Source organism: Leptonychotes weddellii, chromosome 10 (assembly GCF_054177405.1).
Source record: "Leptonychotes weddellii isolate Sample4059 chromosome 10, ASM5417740v2, whole genome shotgun sequence".
Taxonomy (NCBI): Eukaryota; Metazoa; Chordata; class Mammalia; order Carnivora; family Phocidae; genus Leptonychotes; species Leptonychotes weddellii.
The window spans coordinates 10,425,738-10,448,008 of NC_138378.1; the positions used below are offsets into that span (position 1 = coordinate 10,425,738).

A 22,271-nucleotide genomic window follows, 5' to 3' on the forward strand; every position below is an offset into this window, starting at 1 on the left:
CCGGCCCTTGCCCCTTTCCCATTGCATGTATATCAGCCCCCTCCATTCTCCAAACCAGACCACGGTTTAGAGACCCTTACCCCCTGTTCTGCCCTCAGATAGTGGTCTCTGGCTCCTTCCTGCTGTGCCTACTATTTATGCTCCAGCAAGCACCGGCTCTCCCACTCTTCTCTGACTTCCAGTAGAACGCAAGGAATCTCATTGCCTGGGCCCTCTGTCCCCAGGGGTTAAGGAAGTGCCATGGAGAACTCCAGAGTCAGGTGACTGGGAGCTGCAGGAGGCCTCTCCGCCTGGATGTCACCATCACACCAAGCTTTGTTTGTCAAACATTCTGACATCTTCCTTTTGCCAGGGGACAGCCGCCATGCACAGCCCTTGCCTGGGGTGGGCATGGGTCCACTACCACCTTTGGCTCTCTACTCTGACTGGCCCGGGTTTGCATTACCATCTCTGCCATCACTGGCTGTGTGACCTTGGGCCATTTGCTTTCTTGTTGAGTCCTAGGTCACCAGAGGCCCTTTCTGGACTTGCAATTCCATGCTCTGGGTGTGATTTTTTTTTTTTTTTTTTTTTTTAATGACTTGGGTACCTTCTGCATGATGCCATGGTTTCTTTAGCTTGTTCCCAAAGCACCTAGCCTATGGACCTAAAACCTCCTGCACTTCCTGGGATAGGCTGGGCTTGGCATCCCCACTGCTTCTTGCTGTGTGACCTGGGCCAAGCCACTTTCCCTCTCTGAGCCTCAGTTTCCTCACCTCTAAAATGGACATAAAGTTTACCTGTTCCTTAGTGTTTGGGGGAAGAGGAAATGAGATCATCCACTTTGATGCAGTGCTTGGCATACAGTAGGCGCTCCCTAGTGCTGCCCCATTAGTCTGGTGTTTCCTGGGAGTCTTGGAGTAAGGTGTTTGACCTCTCTTGTCCTCAGACTCACCACCGGAAACTCGAGGGTAAGGATTCAAAGGCCTCTTCCTTTGGTGTCCAGCTCTGCCCACCTGGGTAAACCCTGCCCACTTTCAACCAAATCATACTCAGGCATTCTGAGCTCCCCCAAGAGACTGCCATTTCTCCATTTCCCCATGATTGCATCTTTGTCTGGTTCTGATTTCCCCAAATGCCCTTCACCCTCTGAAGAACAGCCATGCAGGGATCTGAGGCTGCAGACAGCCTGCATATGCCCCAAACCTTCAGTAAAGGCTTTATCTCCTCTTGACTTGGAGCTGTGAGGAGGCAAGGTGATGAGGAGTGGAGAAGCAGGAGACTGGACAGACTGGTTTCTCCAAATTTCGTAGGTCTCCCTCCCTCTGTCTCTGTTCCTTTCCTGTGTGGCCTTGTAGAAGTACTTCGACCTTCTCTGGACCTGACTTATAAAATGAGGCACCAGGCTCAATACATGTGGAGCATCTTCGTCCCAGTCTCCATTCTAGGCCCTGAGGGCAAAGCAGTGAATAAGACAGGAAAAATAGAGCTGGTATTTTACTAAGCTCAGTAAATAAGGAAAGTAGCTCCCTTGCCCAGTGGTGGCAAGCATTATGGAGCAAATACATAGCAGAAAATACATAGCAGAAAAGGGGGAAGTGAAATGTTGTTGGGGGCAGTAACATTTTAGGGAGGGGGCAGTTAAGGCTTCACTGCGTGAGTAATATTTGAACAGAGACATGAAGGGAGGGAGGCCTGAAGATAATTGAGGAAGGATTGGTCCAGACCAAGGACCCAGCAAATGCAAAGGCCCTGAGGTGGGAGCATGCCCGGAACGTTTGTGGAACACCAAGGAGTCCCATGGACTGGAGAGAAATGAGCAAGGAGAGAGTAGGAGAAGCTTCTGGGTTCCAGGACTGAATTCTTGATATTGTTGGGGCCAGAGGTGGATTGGCACCCTGACAGTTGGCAGCAATAATAAGGCAGTTAACATAGTTGACATTTATTTAGCACTGCTTGTGCTGGACATTTTCTTCACATGATCTCATTTCATCCTCACTACAACTGTCTGAGGTGTCCCCTCAGTACCAACTGCATTTTTCAGGGCAGGAAACTGAGGCTTCCCCCCCCGCCCCCACCACCACCTCCTGTAGCCTCTTCATAGCCCAGCCCCTACATGTGTTCTTCCTAATGCTTGTCCTGTTTAGGATCAAGCCTGCATCCGCCCCTCCCAGAGGGCAGAGTCAGCAAGGCCAGGGACTGCTTGTGTTTGATTTGCCTGGCACTTCATGGTCCCCCTGTCCATCTTGAAGACATTTCCTGAGGCTTAGCAAAGAGTAGGGACTTGCCCACAATCACACAGTTAGCAGCAGGGCCAGAACCAGAACACTGGTGGAAGGAGGGGAATGTTCTAGGTTCCGTGTTCTTAATCTTCACTGTGGAGGGAGCCAGCCCAGGGTGGGTGTGCAGGAGGAGCCCAGTGTTCCAGGTCAGTGGGGCAGCATGCGTGCAGGGCCGGTGACAGAGCGAGTGGGCCTAGTGTCCGCAGGGAGCTGTGAGTAGTCTGATCGGGGCATCACTGGGTGGTGGGAACAGCAAGGGCCAAGGAGTGGGGCAGCCTCGGCCCTTTCCTGTGGGCCCCTAGTGTCTGGCCAGGAAGTTGGGGCCTGGTCCTGCGGATCCTGGGAGTCATGGAGGGTCCCCTAGCCCGCTGCCCTCTGGGTTCGGGGTTCACAGCAGCAGCCTGCCCCGTGCCAGGATTTGTGAAGGACCTGGTGGGCTTGGCAGGCCTCGTGGGCAAGCCCAGAGGTAAGGCTTCCCACGGCTTCTCAGCAGGTATCCGCTGAAACCTGGCTGTGTGTGCCACATCTCAGGTGCCCCGGGCTCCGGGAGTGGACCCTCAGGGGTCATTGGAGTCAGCTGTTCAAACCACCCTGGCTAACTACAGGTACCTCTGGCCCTGGGGGATACAAGGATCTCTTAGCTTGGGGTCAGGGCAAGGATTCGGTCCCCCAGAATGGGTCTGACTGAACCCAGAGACCTGGGGCCCCTTTCCAGGCCAGGCCTGGTCCCTGCCACTCTGGGCTGAGTTTTCTCTCTGTCTCCCTCAGTCTTGTTCTTTTTGCATTTCTTTGTCTCTCCTCTCTGGCCACGCTCTTTGTCTTTTTTTCTCTGTCTCCTTATAATCTCTCCTTGTCTCTGTTTTTCCTCTCTTCCTGTCTCTCCATTTCTCATTTCTCTGTGTCTCTACTTCCTGTTCTCTCATCTGTTTGCCTCTCTCACTTCCTCTGTCTCTCTCTGGCTCCTGCCTTTTCTCGGCCTCCTGTCCCCCCACCTCCCCAACGCCAAGGGCCATCAAAAGTGCAGGTTATTCAGGGCTTGTCTGACTGAAACAAGAAGAGTCGGGCCTGATGCCAAGCCCTTGGCCGCCGTGGCCTGCCCTCAGGAAAGCAAAGATGGCTGAGGCCTGACGCCTGACCTCCCCTGCTCCTCCCAGCCCTCCGTAACCACCACACACAAGCCCGATCTCCTCCCCAGGCCAACAGGCATTCGCTGCCATAACTCAGAGGCCATATCATGGACCTTGGCCAGGCCAGGGGCTGGCTCAGGAAAACAAGGCCCAGCACTCTGCCAGAGATGGCCTGAGCGCTCATGTCCTAAGCAAAGCCCTTCTCTCCCCCCCGGACCTCAGTCTGCCCATCTGTATAGTGACACTACTTAGACCACCTGACCTCACAGGCCTGGCCGGGCTGACTGTCCATGCTGTGACTTTGGACCAGTCATTTCATCTCTCAGGCCTCGTTTCTCCCTCTGAAGGAAAGGGCAAATGGTCCCCAGCCCACAGTGTATGGCAAGGGCTGGCTGAGCTCATCCCTGGCACCGTAACTGGAATATAGTAGGTGCTCAGTGAGGGCCACTTAGTATTATAGATGTATTCTTTATGGATCAAAGTTGAAGCACTTGGTCTGGGAAGGATCCAGATTCCAGAGGCCAAAGATAGATGGCGTTTAGATGGGAAACTATTCCGATTTCAGGGTCATTCTCCAAGGCAAGCCGAAAGAGCTGGGCGCTCTTTAGAACCAGGACAGCTCCCAGCATCCAGGCTAACGTGTCCCATTGACGAGCCCAGGACCCAAACCCAGCTCTTCATTTCTACCCACTGAGCCTCAGTTTCCTCACCTGGGAAGTGAGATCACGTAGCTCATCCCTGGAAGCATTGAGACTTGAATGAGGGACCAGCTCAAAATGCTGGTGATTGCTGCCCCCAAAGGAAGCCACCCAATAGGAGGCCACAGGAAAGGGAGGAGACTGGGCTGAACCAGGAGCTCTTGCCCCATCTGATGGGGACAGGCAGCCACTGCTGCTCAGGCCTGGGGTGCCCAGAGCCTTGTGTTCTCAAGGGAAGCAGGAGATTAGGAATTGTAGGTGATTTTTTTTTTTTTAATGTAGCTTTTTTTTTTTTTTTTTTTAAGCCGAGAGCAAAATGTGCTGGAGGGAGCTGGTCTGCGGCATCTCTAATGTGGGCTGCACCTGGCACCCCAGCTGTGCTAGGCCTCAGTGTGCGTCGGCCACTGTTACTGTTACTCCATCATGTTAGTGTGCCAGGCCGGCAGGCTGGCGTTGAGGCATCACCTTTTCCTTACCCCTTCCACCTGCCCCCTGCCGACTTCTGCTTCTAAGTCCAGGCCTGGGCCACAAACAGGAACCAGAAAGGGGAAGGCCGTGCGGGGCTGGATTACAGTGACCCCAGGTAGGGGCTGCTGGAGCAACAGGGTCACATGGCCCAAGGGAAACAGCCACTAAGAAGTGGGATGCGAGAGGTTCTAGGCCCACATCTGCAGCTGTGGGGCTGTTGTCGGGGTCCTCGCCCTTGCTGGACCGCAGTGTCCTCATCTGTACAAGAGGGGGCCGAGGGGATGCGACCCTGGGCGCGGCCCTTTCCCCCTCTGACCCTTGGTCTTTTTACGGGCAAAGGGAGGGCAGCTGTTCTGATTCTGGCCCAGGGCTCAGCGTGCTGTTGTAGGTCCTGGCCAAGGCCCTTCTCTCTCTCTCTCTCTCTCTCTCTCTGGGCCTATTTCCCTAGCAGGAGCAGTGCAATGCCTGATACTCCCTTCGAAGGTGCTCTGGTGAGGTGCCCCCACAGACAAAGCCTGGCAGTTGTCCTCTAAGGTCCTCTTTACGAATTTATTCATTCCACGGGCATTTATTGAGTACCAACTCTGTGCCCGGGCCCTGGTGAGCAAGCCGGCCATGGTCCTGGGCCTCCTGAGTTCACATTTGGCTCGGGGAAGATGGATGTCATAGGGGCAGCCCTATGCTGGGGGGAATCCAAGAGTCAGAGGGAGCATCATGGATGGCCTCCTGGAGGTGGAGGTCTGCAAGGGCATTGCCAGAGTCACTCGAGGTCAGAGGCGAGTGAAGGGAATAGCAAGCACTAAGAGAGGACAGACACAGGAGGACTCCTCTCTCTCTGCCATGTCCCCTTCCAAGTGTTCATCACTCACAAGGACCTGCCCGGCCATAGGATCCTAGTCTGTAGCTTACTAGCTGTGCAGCCTTAGGTTACTTCCTTGGGACCACTCTGACCCTCTGATCTCTGATCTGCAAATTGGCATCACCTCAGTAGGCACCTGGCACATAGCAACAGCTCAGTAGATGTTAAACACTAATGATAAGAAAATTATTACCATTAAGGGTCTTCCATGCCCTTGGGACCAGCTGCCTGGGAAAACAGTATCCCCCAGGTTCCTGTGGCGCAATCTGCACCACCCACGCAATGTTTTCCTTCCCTTTTATATTTTTAAATTTTAATTTACAAATTACAAAGGATTTTTGGTAGAGGAGTACATTCACAAATACTAAATTCCAAGGGGGTTAAGTGAAAGCCAGTCTTGACCAGGTAGCTTTTTCTTTTCTTACATAAATGGCTGCTGGTTAGCACTTTGCTTTTTTGCACTCACCGGTATGTCCTGGACACCTCCATGTCTACGTGTAAACAGCCGCCCAGGCATTTTTTTTCTGGCTGCAAGGATGCCATGGACCAAATTAATTTGGCTGATCCCCCAGGCGCTGGACACTTCTGTTGTTTCCAGTGTTGAGACCCCCCCAAAAGACACCTCAGACGGAGCTGCAGTGAGTGAATCAGCTTGTCTGAGCTCACATGGCTTTTAAAAATATGTGGCAGGAGATTTAAAAAGATTTCACACCCGTGTCTTGATTTCTGGCTTCTCTTGGGAATTAAGAAGCTCGGGCACCCTGGGCCCGCCCTCCCACCTGGCAGGAGTCCGCATGTTAGTGACCCTCCTTCACAAAGGGCATGGGTGCCACATCCCACAGCCCCCACACAGCCCACCTTACTCCACATCACCTGCCTGGTCCCTCCTCTCCTGTGTCGTGCTCCCAGACCCCCTGCTCCTGGCAGGAGCCCTAGAAATGGTAACCAAGGCCCATTTCTCCTAAATCCCTGACTCACTGGAGCCTTGCTTGATGGATGTTGGACAGGATCTGATCCTCTAGGGTTAAAAGGTGTTGGTAGCCTTCACCTCCAAATAATTACGTACACAAGGGGACAAGTGATGCCATGAGGTCAGTTAAAAAAAGGCTCATTAAAGTTCCCTGGAGCTTCTCCAAAGAGCCCACAAGGGCCCAGGAGACAAGTTCTGGTCCTATCTGCCAAAGAATTGGCCTGTGCAAGGCCAGCTTCCTGGGCCGGTGCCTTGGGCCGACTCTTCCCCTTCTGCGGGCTTCAGTGACGTCCTCTGTGAAATGGGTAGGCTGGGGCCTTTTCTTCATGGCAGCCCCTGTGTTCCACCTGTGCCGAGCACGTTAGACTCTGTGAACACATGGAAGAGCTTGTACAGGTCCGGCCCTGCCTGGCTTTAGTCCCAGCCCTGCGGCCTTCCCCATCAGCCCCGCGCTCACCTCTGGCCTCCTGTCCCTGCAGGCAAGCGCTTCCAGGAGTGGTGCTGCGTGGTCCTGTGCCTCAGCCTCATCGCCCACAACTTGGTCCACCTCCTGCTGCTGGCCCACTGGGAGCACACTCCCCTCGTCATGCTGGGTGTCGGTGAGTGCCTGGGGCCCCGCTCTCTGCCTCCCTCGGGTTCCCCAGGGGTCAGGGACCTACCCACTGTCTGCGCCACTCTGATGGCAACTTGCACACGTGGGTCACGGTGTGTGGCTGTGCATGCCCACGTGTGTGTGCGTGCCTGTGTGCACATGCGAATCAAGGACGTGCTGTGGGAACCCCACCTCTGTCTCAGTGACACCTCCGTTCCTCCTCTTACTTGGGCCAAAACCCTGGGCATCATCCTCAGTTCCTCTCTTTGTCTTCCGTTCCATATCCAGCCCTCAGCAAATGCCCTTGGCTCTACTTTTTTTTTTTTTTTAATGATTTTATTTGTTTATTTGAGAGAGAGAGAGAGAGTGAGAGAGAGCACGAGTGGGAGGCAGGGAGAGGGAGAAGCCCCAGAATCCAAACCTTACTCTCCACCTCCACCGTTCTCACTCTGGTCCGGCCACTGGCCTCTCCTGCCCAGACTTTTGTAGGAGCCTCTTCCCTGGTTCCCAACCTTCCCCTTTGCCCCCACTGTCCGTTCTTCGCTGGTAGCCAGAAGGATCACGTTAGATCCTCGGTGAGGTCATGCTACACCCCCATTCTCTGTATACGTAGAATAAGACACCGACTCCTCAGTTCCTCCTCAGACACCATCTCCCTCCACTCTTCTCTGGGACAGCGTGCTCCCTCCACACGGGCCTCCTCATTGTGTCTCCGCCATGCACTGTTGGACACACTGGTATCTCAGGGCCTTTGCACATGCTGTTCCGGTGCCTGGAGCTCTCTTCCCACAGACACCTACCTGATTCACTTCCTCATCTGGGTCTCTACACAGAGGTCACCTCCTCAGGGAGGCTCTCCCTGATTACCCCTCAAAAATAGCAGCCCTGCCATACACCATCACTTCAGCATACTGTTACACAATATATTTATTTGCTCAGTATCTGTCTGCCTCCACTCAAATCTCAGATCCCTGCGAGCAGACATTCTTGTGTGTTCACTGCTACGGCCCAGCCCCAAGCATGAGGCCTGGCACACAGTAGGTACTTGATAAATATTTATCGAATCAGGGAACGAATGAATGAGCAAGCTGCAGCTTACAGTACCTACTCGTGTTTCCCATTGGTCAGGCCTCCCCCGTCCACAGCCGGGGAGTCGGATACTACACTTGTCATCATTTTGCAGATGAGCAAACCGAGGCTTAGAGAAGGGCAGGCCAGCGTCACACCTCGAGCCAGAAGCACAACATAGTTCTTCGTTCACCATCTCCACTCCCACGTCCTGGGGTGACTCGTTTCCCTCCTGTCCGCGCACCGGCCTCCCCTCTGCCCTCAGGCTCAGGCACTCATCCCCTCCCCTGCCCCGGGCTCCCAAGCGGAGGGGGCATCTGTGCCCTTGGTCCGCCCTCCTGGCTCTCCCCAAGTGTTCAGCTCCCACAATCTCATTAAAAGCACTCTGGTCACCTAAGCCAATAGTGCTCAGGCTGGCTAATTGAGCCATCTGGGTCTGCGGTGGGGTGGGCCTGTGCTGGGGCTGGGCCAGCTGGAGGACAAGGAGTTAACCCCTCCGGTGCTGGGGAGCCTGGGCCCCACCTCAGGAGCCACACATGCCCCCTTTGCCCAGGGGTGAGAGAGACCTCACCTGCAGCCTCTCGGCCTCCGGGCACTACATTCAAGGGCAGGGATGTGGCCAGCGTGAGCCCTGGTGCCCCATCTTGGGGTGGTGACGAGCAGGCCCCGGCCCAGCTCTCCTGCCTCGTGGCTGTGGGGCCTTGGGCAGGTGCTGTTGCATCTCTGAGCCTTGTTTCCCGCATCTGTACCTTGGGGCTGCTTGCAGTACCTGCCTCCTCGGGCTGTTGTATGGGCAAAATGCAGGTGTGTGTGGCTGCCGCGGGACCGATGACTGAGCCGAGCGGGGGAGGAGGCCCGCCGACATAGCGCCCTGTTTAGCAACGGGTATTTCCCAAGTGCCTGCTGTCCACCGAGCTGCACGTTGGGCACTTTTAACTCCTGGTGTCAACCTAGTGAGGAGGCTCTGATCACCAGCCTCTGAGAGGCCAGGTGACATGCCAGTTGGCCGTCCCCGGGGCAGCAGCCGAGTCTGGGATCAGACCTGCCCAGCTCTTAAGCCACAGCCTCTCCCAGCAGGGGCCGGACAGCGTCCAGTTAGCACCGGGAGGAGAACGTGTGGGAGCCCAGGTGTGTGCTGTGTGAGCCAGGAGCCTGGGTGTCCCAGGCAGGTCGCCACCTCCCTTCCCTGGTTGGGGTCAGAACTTCCCATCCCTGGCTCAGGAGCTCGGGCTGTCCAGTCACAGCGTGTGACACCAGCTCCCCCATCCCACACCTTTGCCTCTGGGCTGATAAGAGCAGACAATCTCCTGATAGTGGTGCTTGCAAAGTCCCTAATCGATTTAAGTAGCCACCCTGATTTGTGTGTTAACACGCAGGAGGCCAGGCATCGTGCCAGTGTGCAGGGCCTGCCTCTAGCCCAGCACTGTCTCCCCAGAGGTCCCGGCACCTCTGACAGGCCCCGAAAACCAGGGGAGGCGGAAGCATGAAAAGGTGCCCAGTTAATAAACATGGACCAACGATGCAATGCTGGGAAGCAAAACCAAGATAAGAGAACGGGCAGGGAAGGCCCTTCTAGAAAAGTATTTGCAGGGAGACCTGAAGGAGGCGAGGGAAGAGGCCAGGCAGGTGTCTGGGGGAGGGGTGGCAGGGAACAGCAGGTACAAAGGCCCAGAGGCTGGTGTGTGCCCAGGGAACAGATGGGAAGCCAGTGTGGCTGGAGAAGGTTGATCCGAGGAAAAGTAGTTGGTGGCAGCTCAGAGGTGGGAGGAGGGGGTGTAGACTGCAGGGCCGTGGTCTGGACTCGCGGTTTTGTTCTACAGGCCACGAGGGGCCATTGGTGAGCTACAAGGAGGGTGGATGGGGGCAGGGAGGACCGGAGAGGAGGCGAGCATGGTGGCCCAGACTGGGTAGGGCAGTGGAGGCGGTGAAAAATGGTCAGATTTGTGGTGAGCTGTACGAGGCGAGCGGCCAGCGTGTCCTGTCAGCTCGGCTGTGGAGGTGAGAGAGGGCCTGTCGGTGGCAACTCTCAGGCTTTCATGGAAGGGACAAGGTGGCCATTAACAGGGGTGGGAAGAGGCGGCTGGGGGGAGATGCTTGAGCTGCCTGCCTGAGAGCCAGGGCGAGGTGCCAAGCAGGAAATTGCAAATCCAAGTGTGGAGTCCGGGAAGGCAGCCGGAGATAGAAATCTGGGAGTCCTCTCAGTAGAAGAGGTATTTGAAGCTCAGATGCTGGCAGAGTGCCCGCAGGGGCTGAGTGCAGGCGGAGAAGAGGCCCAAGGCCCCCGTGCCTCCAGGCTGTGGGGGAAGGAGGAAGAGCCAGCTGAGGGGGCGGGAGGGGTTGCAGAGGGCAGAAGGAGAATGTGTCTCCAGAAGACTTGGGGGTCAACTAGGAGTGGCCGCGGAGCAGACCAGCGGGATGGGACAGCAAGGGGACCACTGGATTTGGCCATGTGGAGGCCGTCAGTGACCTTGACAAGGACAGTGTTGTCATCAGTGAAAGTGTGAACAAATGAATGTCCCTGGGAGCCTTGAGCTATTGGCTGTGCCTGGGGAAAGTGGAGGAAGAGCTTGGGCGCTTGTGAGTTGGCCCTTGAGGAGTGAGTAGAAGTTTCTGGAGGCCTGGTAGAGGAGGGGGTGTTCCAGGCAAGGGAGCACAATGAATGCAAAGACTGGTGGTGAAGTCAGAGGTCACCTGGCCTCAGGTCAGGTGAGGAGTCAAGCTGAAAGATGGTTTAAAAAAAAAAAAAAAAGCCAGGATTTGGCCCAGCCCCTGCGGAGCAGCCTGCCTTCAGCTGATTGCTTCTTCTTTTTTTTTTTTTTTAGATTTTATTTATTTATTTGACAGAGAGGGAGAGAGCACGAGAGAGGGAACAGAAGCAGGGGGAGTGGGAGAGGGAGAAGCAGGCTTCCCGCCGAGCAGGGAGCCCAATGCGGGGCTCGATCCCAGGACCCTGGGATCATGACCCGAGCCGAAGGCAGACGCTTAACGACTGAGCCACCCAGGCGCCCCTCTTCTTTTTTTTTTTTTTAAGATTTTATTTATTTGTCAGAGAGAGAGAGCATATGAGCACAAGCAGGGGAGCGGCAGGTGGAGGGAGAAGCAGGCTCCTTGCTGAGCAAGGAGCCCGATGCAGGGCTTCATCCCAGGACCCTGGGATCATGACCTGAGCCGGAGGCAGGCACTCAGCCGGCTGAGCCCCCCAGGCATGATCTCATCAGTCTTAGCTGCTCTCACAGTCTCCACGCCAGGCCTTGAAATGGGAGGGGGCTAACAAGGCACAGCTGGGTGACCTGTGGCCAGATGAAGGCCCCACCCAGTGGGTCAGCGTGGCCCCGAGTGAGTTATTCACCATCCTGTACCCTATTCCAATGTCCTGCACTTGGGGTGCTGACCAGGCCCAAGCTGCCCCCAGGATGAGCCAGCTCTAGCCGCTGCTACCTGCACTGGGACAAAGACGCCCTGTGTGTTCGCCTTGGCCACCCCTGCCCCTCATTACAGCCTCCTCAGGCAGCAGGCCAATGACTCCTGGAGTCACTGTTCTAGAAACAGCCGCTTGCAGAAGCCTGGGGCTCACAGAGCCCAGGGAGAGGGGTGCTCCTTCTCTCCAAAAATAATTCCTGACATCTGCCCAAAGCACACATCCCTCCCTGCTTGGCAGCCTGCAAAGGCCAGGTGCTGGTCATTTGACAGATGACAAGACTGAGGCCTGGGGAGGTGGGTAACCACTGGAGCTACCTTGGGAGCGCTTACCACGTTCCAGGGACTGACTTCACGTGCATTAGCCCAGTTTATTAACCTACTGTACTTAAGGAAAGTAGTGCTATTAAAGTCCCCATTTCTCAGACCCGGACATGAAGGCTCAGCATCATTGTGAACTGCCCTCACGATGGTCCCCGGCCACTCACCCGCAGCCCCGATTGCCCTTACCCTCCGAGGGTCCTTTCTCCCCTGGAAAGTCAAGATGTGTTGGAGCCCATCACTATGGACGTGAAATAAGACGATACAGTTTTTCAAAAATAGATTTTATTTACTAAAAGTTTTAGATTTACAGAAAATGAGCAGGTAGTATGAAGAGTTCCCATACACTGTCTGCTCCCAGCTGCCCTTATTGTTAACATCTTATATTTTACATTAGTGTCTGTATATTTGTTACAATCAAGATACCATATAATGTGGATACATTATTATGAATTAAAGTCCATAGTTTATTCAGATTTCCTTAGTTTCTACCTAACGTGTCCTTTTTCTGTTCCAAGATCCCATCTAGGATCCCACTCACATTTATTTATCATGTTCCTTTATGCTCTTGGCTGTGACAGTTTCTCAGACTTTCCTTGTTTTTGGTGACCTTGATAGTTTTGAGGAGCCCTGGTATCATAGGATGCCCCTCTATGGGAATTTGTCTGGTGTTTTTCTTTTCTTTTTAAGACTTTTTTATTTATTTGAGAGAGAGCACAAGCAGGGGGAGGAGCAGAGGGAGAGGGAGAAGCAGACTCCCCGCTGAGCAGGGAGCTGGAAACCGGGCTCCATTCCAGGACCCTGAGATCATGACCTGAACCGAAGGCAGACGCTTCACCCACTGAGCCACCCAGGTGCCCCTGGAGTTTTTCTTTTTATTTATTTATTTACTTGAGAAGGGGAGGTGGGGAGGGGAGAGGGAGAGAAGCAGACTCCCCGCTGAGCGTGGAGCCTGACAACACAGGGCTCAGTCTCACGACCCATGAGACAACCTGAGCCGAAATCAAGAGTCAGACGCTTAACCACCTGCAGGTGCTCTTGGTCACATCTCCCTGCTTTATCTCTCTCATGGCACATCCTTTTTACTGCTGAGCAGGATTCCATTGCCTGGATGTACCATGGTGCATTTATCAATTTAGCCGTTGGATGTCTGGGTGCTTTCCAGGTGCAGCTGCTAGGAGTCGAGCTTAACATTCACGCACAAGCCTCTAGGCAGACATACGCCTGCATTGCTACTCTGGGCCAGGTCGCCAGCTATTTATTTGTTCTCACTCAATATTTATTGAGCACTTATAGGTACCACGCCCTGTACCAGTACCTTAAATGTTTTCTCTCTCTTAATCCCTAAACTGTACCAAGGCTAGTCCTAAGCCAGTTACGCATCTTATCTCCTTAATCGTCCTAAGCATTTAATCCTTACAGATCACAAGAATAATAATAAATAAGAATAATAAAATATTAGAAAAACAGTATTTATAATAGTGGTTAACATCACGGAGTGCTTCCTGTGTGCCAGGCCCTATGTCAGTGATGTTAAAAATGCATTATTGGGGAATATAACTCCCACACCTTGCTCTTTCAAATAAATGGATGAAATTTAAAAAATAAATAAATAAAGATTTTATTTATTTGAGAGAGAGAGAGCGAACGAGAGAGCACAAGTGGGGGATAGGGGGCAGATGGAGAGGGAGAAGCAGACTCCCCGATGAGCAAGGAGCAAGATCCCGGGATTAGGACCTGAGTTGAAGGCAGTCGCTTAACCACCTGAGTGGGTGGTTAAGCCACCACCAGGTGCCCCTAAATAAAATCTTTAAAAAAAGAAGAAGAAGAAGAAGAAGCCGTTGTTGGCTTTTGCTCTCCAGCCTACCCCCCTAGCCCAGGTCCACCCTCCTAGCAGTGTCACTGAGGAGCAGGACTGCCCAGCCTGGATGGCATCTAGGGGTTTTTCTGCAGCCTCCACAGTGTCCGAAGGCCCTGGTCCCCTATCACCAAGGAGCTGAGGACCCCAGCAAAACTCAAAGAACCCTTAAATGGCCCAGCTGGGCCTCAGAAGATTTCACAGGGAGAACCAGCCTGGGGAGGAGGAGGGAAAGGGTTTGCCTGAAGTCCTGTGATCCAACAGACTACACGTAGCGCCACTTGAAACTGCATTTGTGGCCTGCGTGGTTTACAGCTTGCCGCCGCCCCCGCCCCCCCCCCCTCACTCTGCCCCAGGGACAGTGAGTTTAGTGTCTGCTGCATCTCTGGCTCTAGAGCCTGGCACACAGTAGGTCCTCACCGAATGTTGCTTGATAAACAAAATGACCGAAGAACAACAATTGATCTTTTTGCTATGTGCCAAGCACTGTACTTTAGTAGTCTGCATTAATTCCAGGAATATTTACTGAACCCCCTACTAAGTGCCAGGAACTGGGATGAAGCCATAAACAAAAGACTAAAACCCCTGCCTTTGTGGAGTTGACGTTCTTGAGACCATGAGCAAACAGGAGTGAAGTCCACAAGGAAGGGTGCTTGGAGAAAAAGAAAGACAGGAGACAGGAAATGCTGGAAGATGGGGGTGGTTATAATTTTAGATCAGGTGTCCCCAGCAGATGTTTGAGCAAAGACCTGGAGGAAGTGAAGGAGTATGCTCTGCTACACCTGGGGAAGGAATATTCCAGGCAGAGGGAGCAGCAAATGCAGAGAGAGAGAGAGAGAGATGCAGAGGTGTGTGAGGGTGTGCAGGGGGAAAGGGAATGAGCCAGGAGGGCTGAGATGGCAGTGAGCAGGGAGAGTGATGGGGGACGGCACTGGGGTGTTCCCTTGCACAGGTAGCGAGCCACTCTGCCTCAGTTTCCCCCCCTGTGCAGGGGTGGTGGTGCATCCTGCTGTGATAAATTTGGACCTCAAGGCAGGTTAAGAGCCCAGCTGTGCCACTTGCCATCTTTGTGGCCTCTGCCTAGTCACTTCTGTTCTCCAGGCCTCCTGTTATCCACCTCTGTAAGGGGAGCGTGAGGATGGTACCAGCTTGGACCAGACTGAGAATCCACTGAGATCAAGCATGTAAAGCACTTGTGTCAGGCCCTGAAAGTGCTCAATAAATGGCAGCCACTGTGTTTTTTATAATGACCATGCCCATCCATCTAGAGGAAACTGGGGCACAGAGAGCTTAGTATCATGCCCAACATCACACAGCTAGTAAGAGACGGCTAGGATTTAAGTCCAGATCTAACAGCTCTTAACCTCTGTATTATCCTGAACCCTCAAGTAAGTGAATGGTGTTGGGGTCTTTGAGGGAACCCCGGTCCAGTTCCGAACACATGGAGAACAAAGTCAAGGAAAAGGCTTCCGGAGGCCAAATCATGACATTTATTGTGACAAAAGCTAGGTTGGGGAGGAAGGCGTGGCTCCTGTCCGCACCTCAGGTGTTTCCGACACCAGACCCCAGAAGGACATTTCCATCTAGTCACTGGCAACACCGAAGTAGAGCGGGCTTCCCTCCGTGGAGGGATCAGGGTCAGAGAAGGGCACAGGCAGCTCCTAATGGGAAAGTTGAGTTGACCTGCGCATGCCCAGTTTATTTCCTCCAGACTCACCAGGCAGATGAGTCCCCACATATCCCCTGGGCAGAGCAAGTAAAGGGACAGGAGTGTTATCCCGAAGCTTCCATTCACAGGGAGAAAAGCATCCCAAGTAGAGAAGGGACACCACCCCCCCATAATGAGTGAGTGAGCAAGCAGGCGAGTGAATGAACGAGGGTCTCCCTACTGTGGGGTGGAGGGTGGGCAGGACTGCCCCCCTGGGGGTCCCCCACCCCCACCTCACCCTCCTCTTGTCCACAGTTGCAGGTGCTCTCATTGCTGACTTCTTGTCTGGCCTGGTGCACTGGGGAGCTGACACCTGGGGCTCCGTGGAGCTGCCCATCGTGGGGAAGGTGCGTATATTGACCCAGCCCTGCCACCCAGCAGGGGGTTGGGCTGTCTGACCTTGGGTGAGCCCCCTTCCTCTCTGAGCCTCCTGTTTCCCTGTTTGAAAGACAGAAACCATCATTCCAGCCTGACCCCATGCCCCTCCTCCGGGACCAGAAGAGACTAGAAACCCCCCTGGGATTTTCTGGAAGCAAAAGCATGAAGCATGGGATAGTCAGAAAGCTTTGAACCCCCTGAATTTGGGGGCCACGTCTCTTTCTGACTATCCCATGAATTTGGGGGCCACGTCTTACTCTCCTTTGCCAGCCCTGCTGCGTCTCACTGTTCGTGTTAAGTGAACTTTGCCTCCCATCAGACTTCTTTGGTTGTGACGCAGTGTCCAGTACGAGCTGGCTTAACCAAATAAAGGGACTGATTCACGTAACTGAACATTTCAAGAGTAGAACCAAGGTAAAGCGTTTCCGGGTCCAGTAGGACAGACGGTCATACCGTGTTCTCATGACTCCATCTCCCTGCATCCCTGTCAGGCACTGTGGCAGAGAGATGCTCTGAGTGGCCGGGCCAGGGTCACATGCTCACTTTCACCTAGGGGATGGAGGGGTTAGCCCCATCGGAACAGCTCGTACCAACACAAGAGGAAGAGGGGGAGACTGTTACTGGGAGGGGCATGGCCGCAGGGGAGAAATAGAAGGGGCCTGCCTGCCACTGTGAGGGGCGTCCTCAGCTGTATTAGAGTGGGGAGGAGGGGTGGAGATTGTCTCCAAGTCCCCTCACACCGCTGATGGGGAGACTGAGGGCCCAAGTGGGGCAGTACCATCCCGAGGTCCCCACCAAGTCACTGCGACTGTCTTCTGCCAGAGCTGTTTAGACCGGGACCCTGAAGGCCAGGTGGGCTCCGTTATCAGTAGCATGGTGGAATGTTCTGGCATCCCAAAGGCCAGGAGGCGAGCCCGAGTCCAGTGTGCACAGGAGGTGGTGGAGAGAGGCTGGCCACCACAGGCTGACTGGTCCCGTATATCCCTTCTCCCGCCCACACCCCCACCCCAGGCTTTCATTCGACCCTTCCGGGAGCATCACATCGACCCCACAGCCATCACCCGACACGACTTCATCGAGACCAACGGGGACAACTGCCTGCTGACATTGCTGCCTCTGCTGAACATGGCCTACACGTTCCACAGCCAGAGCCCCGGTGAGCGTGCCGGCCGGCGGCGGGCTGCAGGGGCCTGTGGGGACAGAGTTCCCTCACAACATTATAAAAGATTTTTAGTTGCCGGCCTGTAGAATTGGGATATTTGACATAAAATCTGTGTTCCCAGCTTCTCTTGGACGATCCGCTCTGGCCATCCTGGGTCCTCGTTCCCACTGGTGGGAGCTGAGCTGTGGTCGCCATCTTTAGACAGTCCCCACTACCCGCTGCTGTCCTACACCTGGCCCACCTTGCCCGTCTACATGGCCTGCCTGGCCCTGAGGGCTGCTGGCTTGGCTGCCCTGGCTTAGTTGGAAGAATATAGGCTGTGAACTCAGGAAGTTCTGAGTTCTGATCTCTGCTCTGCCTGTCTTGGGGAAAAAAGCAAGTCATTCTCACCTCTGTGAGCCTCAGTTACCTTATCTGTCAGGTGGGCAGAAGTGGCGGGCGGGGGGATAAGTACTTCCTCCGTTCCGGGTCTTGTTCTAACAACTTGACACCTCAGGGATCCTTAGAGCAGCGCCCCCTCTGTGGGTAGCTGTGAGGAGTTGCTGTGGTGCGGTGGGTGCTGCGGTGCCCGCCCGTATCCTCTTCCGCAGGCTTGCGCCCATCCCCCAGCTGCCGTGAGTGGTGGCTGCTAACAACTCCCCACTGTCCCTTAGGAGAACTGCCAGAGCAGGTCCCACCTCTCCCCTTGGGATAAGCCTAAAGCCTAAGCCTAAAGTGACAGGAAAAGCCTACAGAAGACCAGCCCTCTCACCTCTGGGTGGGACCAGCTCTGTGGAGCCGAGCTGCCCCCAGGATCAGGCTGACAAGACTCCCCCAACCCCATCATTGCTTAGCTCTCCCCCTGCTTCCCTCACCCCCTCAGGTGTTTTTCTGAACAGAGGACACCCCCCCCCCCCGCTGCATTCCTCCTCATATAAATTATGAGCACATGAACCCTTGTCTCAGGCTCTGCTTCTAGGGAACCTGGACAAAGACTTACTCCCATTTTACTGATGACGAAGTTGAGACTCAAAGAGGCAGAGGCACTGACCCAAACTCATATAGCCAAGAAATCTCAGAGCACGGACCTGAACCCAGCTCTGCCTGACTCCAGAGCCCAGATCTGTAACAATTTCTTACGCTGACTCCATTATTTGCCCACTGAACAGAAGAGAGGACTGAGGCCCAGAGGGGAGTGTGAACTTGCCTGAGACCATGGGGGAGGGTGGAAGGAGGCCTGGGAGCTGCCCAGGGGCAAGTGGGGAGGGCCAGGCTGGTGGTGGCCCCGCCCGGTGACAACTGTGTGGCCCTGTGGGCACCACCCTCTCCCCACCTTGCAGAAGCCCTGGAGCAGCTGTACCCCTGGGAGTGCTTCATCTTCTGCCTGATCATCTTCGGCACCTTCACCAACCAAATCCACAAGTGGTCACACACGTACTTTGGGCTGCCACGCTGGGTCACCCTCCTGCAGGACTGGCATGTCATCCTGCCACGCAAACACCACCGCATCCACCACGTCTCTCCCCACGAGACCTACTTCTGTATCACCACAGGTGCGGCTACAGGGTGGCATGGAATAGGCTGTCCCCACGTCCAGCGGGAGCTCCATCCTAGGATCGGTAGGGCAGGGGTCACAGGAGGAGGTCCTGGAATCCTCGCCCTACAGGAGCATGCTCTTACAACACACACCCACCTACTATGTGCCAAGCATTCTAGGTGCGGGGGGGGAGGACGACCTTCCCCACTCCCACCTCCCGCCTCATGGAGCTGTGATCCCACCCAGCCAGCCAGCTCATACTTGCTGGGCACCTACCATGTGCCACGCACTGTCCTGGGCTTAGGACAGAGCACCAAAGGACCAGGCACAGATCCCTGCCTTTGTGGCATTCCTGTTCTCCTAGGGGACATGCCAGACAGTACAGAAGTCGTACATTTAACCGTGCTGACTGCTGTGGAGCAAAACAAAGCAGAGGGTAGGAGAAGGAACTGCGGGACTTTCCCCTTGAGAGAAGGCAGTCGGTGAAGGCCTCACTGAGAAGGGGACATTTGAACTGAGGGAGAGAATGATGCAGATCTGGAGGAAGAGCAGTCCAGGCCACAGGAACAGCAGGTGCAAAGTGCCTGAAGGAGGACACACGTGCCTGGTTGGTTTGAGGAACTGCAAGGTAGTTAGTATGGCTGGAGCGAAGGGCATTAGGGGCAGAGTAGAGGGGAGATGACCAAGTCCAGATGTGAGAAATGCTATGGGGGACAGAGCAGGGTAAAGAGCAGAGACGCGTGGAGTGAGGAGGCAGGAGTAGCTGTTCATAGAAGGAGGTGAGAAATCGGAAACCAGCGTGAGAGAGACCCCTGCAGCCAAGTCAGGACAGACCAGTTCAGACAAAGGGAATAGCAAGTACAAAGGCCCTGAGGCAGGAACATGCCTGGTGTGGCTGAGGAACAGTAAGGAGACCCACATGCCATTGGGGGTTCATGAGCCGGTACCAAAGGTGAATGGAGCAGGTTTGCTGGGGCCCCCTGGCATCAAACTTCAGTGGGACTGAGGTGCTCTCGGCATCCTGACAGCAAGTCAGGCCGGCTTCGGCTCAACTATCAGCTCCTTCCCCACCCCCCCGCCGGAATGGGGCTGCAGCGCCCTCCTTACATATGGCCTTCCCAGGCCAGGCTGTGAATGGCACTATGGCAGAGGCCAGGGCTTGTCATGTGATAGCTCCTGGATAAGTTATAGCTCCTGGTTTTCGCAGGGGGCGGGGCGCGTTGTCTTTCTGGAGGCAGAACTGAGAACCACCAAAAATAGTTTTTGTATGTCTGAAAGTCATGTTCTTGGACAGGTGGACGGGTTAGAATTTAGGCTGCTGAGATCAGGTTAACTGCTCAGCCAGGCCTAGGATCCATCCTGGTTTGGCCACCCACTAACTGGGAGACTCCCCTCCAAGCCTGTCTTCTCATCCGGAAAATGGCACAGATAGTACCTACCTCGTGATTTGGGTGGGAGGCTGTAAAAGAGAGGAAGTAAGATCGTAAGCAGTATTTATTGAGCATCTACCATGTGCCAGGGGATCACCAGTGGAGGAAAAACACGGGCTTCTGCTGTGTTGGGAGTTGCAGAGAAAAACCAACACAAAACAGGAAGGGGGTGAATTAATGAGAACCGTTACAGGTCATCATAAAAGCTGTAACGAAACAAAGGAGGGTGATGTGGTCAAGGAAGGCTCCCTGGAAGAGGTGGCAGGGGAGCCCGGTGATAAGAAATGCTGCCACCGTACTTGGCACATAGTAAGCACTGGGTAAGAAAGTGAATGAGTGAGGGGACGAAGGCATGTGTGAGCAGCCCCTAAGCCCATTGGTGGGAGGTGCCCACCCCCAGATTCCTTGGTCAGCCCTTGTCCCCTGCCCTGTCCAGACTGACTCCTCGGTGCCCCTGCCCCAGGCAAAGCCAACACGTTTCTTCCGTCTCCTCAACTGCCGCTCTCCTGTTCAAACCCCCATGCTCTGTTTCCACTGCAGGCTGGCTCAACTACCCTCTAGAGAAGATAGGCTTCTGGCGACGCCTAGAGGACCTCATCCAGGGCCTGACAGGCGAGAAGCCTCGGGCAGACGACATGAAATGGGCCCAGAAGATCAAATAACTCCTGGGAGCCTGCCACCTTATTGCCAACCTTCCCCAGCCCCCCAAACCGAAGCCATCTGCCAAATTCCAGCCTCCTCGTGCTGGCCCCTCCAGGTGGGGAGGACGCCTCCTGGGCTGGGCCCAGGCACCCCCCAGCCCACCCCTCGTGACACAGAATACTTGAGCCACTGATTTTTCATTTCCTTTTTTTCATTTTCTTTCCTTGGCCCCTCCCCAGCCACCTGAGCTGCTCTTGTCTCCAAGCCTGACTCTGCAGAAAAAGGAGCCCCGCCCTGCTAGCCATTCCTTGGGTAGAGGGAAAGCTCATTCACTCCCTGCACTCCTCCAGCCCGCGCCCCCCCCCCCCCCACCGCCTCACTGGGCAGCACTTCAGCGTGGCTGGCGTTGGGGCCACTGAGTCGTCTTCTCTGTCTCTCTTTGTTTGCCCCCAGTGGTCTACGAGCCCCCAGGCGCACCTATGTGTGCCTGGAGCATTGTCCTGCCATGGCCCTTCGAACTGACCCTGAAAGCCTGGGTGGGTGGACAGCCCCAGGCACCACCTTTGGCCTAGCCTGTTCACCCAAGGATGGCCAGGTGCAGCAAGGGTCTGAGGGCAGCCGGCCAGAAGAGGCAGGATTCCCCTGCCCAAGCCTGGACCCCCTTTCCCCCCCTGCCCCTCCCCATCTGCCCATGGGATTCTAGCCAGAGCTGATATTTCTAATCAGAGGATGTCTTCACAGAGTGCAGCCCCTGCAACGGGTCTTGGCCATCTGGAAGGGGACACAGAGTCCCCTCTGGCTAGAGGGATGTCCAAGAAGGAAGAATGGGGCTTTTTTGTTTTGGTTTGTTTTTTTTTTTTTTTTAAAGGTGCTTGCTTGTTTAATGTAAATAATAGAAAGCCTTAATATCTTTTCTGTAACACGGAGTAATATTTTAATGTCATGTTTTGGATGTACATAATATATTTATAACAAAGCAGCAAGAGTCTACTTAACCTCGGCTGCCTCGTGTTTCTGGGTTGGCTGGTGGGCGGGGGATGGTTAAGGATCCTGGAGGGTGAGGCCCCACCCCTATCCCATTCCTAGCTCCCCTCCTCCTCCCTTGGGCTCAAAATGGGAGCTTCGCCACCTGACACAGTGAATTAATGTTGCCATCTGCTCCAAACACTTTCGGAGGGAACCCACGGCTGGATGAGGAATGGTCTTCCTGCAGGAGATCATGATAAGGCGATGACGGCGGATCCCTGTTAGTGAATTCCCTCAGCAAATGTTACTGACCCCTGGTGTGTGCTGGGCTCTGACCTGGACACCGGGGCACACAGCAGTGAACAAAACCCTGGTGGAGTTGACCTCCTCAGGAGAGAGACAATAAACATAAATAAATGCACATGCACATTCAGATGGTGATTTATAAAGAAAATCAAAAATGTATCACATTGGAAAAGCAGGGTGGGGCAGTTTTGGCAGGGCGCTCAGGGAGGGTCTCTCCGAGGAGGGACATTTTAGACAAATGAGTATCTTGTTCATTTATCCGTTGAGCAAGACATTATAAGGCACCTCCCATGTGCTAGGCACTGAGATTCAGTAGTGAACAGACAGACATTACAATCAATATCTAATCTGGGCTAGGTAGTTTCTGCAATACTAGCCCCCCCCAAAAAGGGGGAACAGAGATGATAAAATACTCTTTAGAGTGGTCACAGATAAAGCTTTTTGAAAAATGTGACCCATAACAGAATTTTCCTTAAAGTTTGCCCACTACTAGATGATTTGTGACTGTCCGAGGGGACCACAAA

At 54.4% G+C, this 22,271-nt stretch overlaps 1 protein-coding gene across 2 annotated transcripts in view; it reads left to right on the top strand.

Moving 5' to 3' along the window:
* The window catches only part of PEDS1 (plasmanylethanolamine desaturase 1), a 22,199-nt gene extending 729 nt beyond the window's left edge, over positions 1 to 21,470 (top strand). The window contains exons 2-7 of one of the 2 annotated variants that reach the window (XR_014149051.1): positions 6,863 to 6,982; positions 15,603 to 15,694; positions 16,737 to 16,881; positions 18,207 to 18,419; positions 20,374 to 20,590; positions 20,715 to 21,470. Coding sequence is in view for 1 of the 2 variants with exons in the window: in XM_081832600.1 (XP_081688726.1) it covers positions 6,863 to 6,982; positions 15,603 to 15,694; positions 16,737 to 16,881; positions 18,207 to 18,419; positions 20,374 to 20,495 (692 nt within the window). In the remaining variant the exon portion in view is untranslated. Of the gene's footprint in view, positions 1 to 6,862; positions 6,983 to 15,602; positions 15,695 to 16,736; positions 16,882 to 18,206; positions 18,420 to 20,373 lie in introns of both variants that reach the window. The other variant, XM_081832600.1, reaches the window with a different exon arrangement.
* The last annotated feature ends 801 nt before the right edge of the window (positions 21,471 to 22,271 follow it).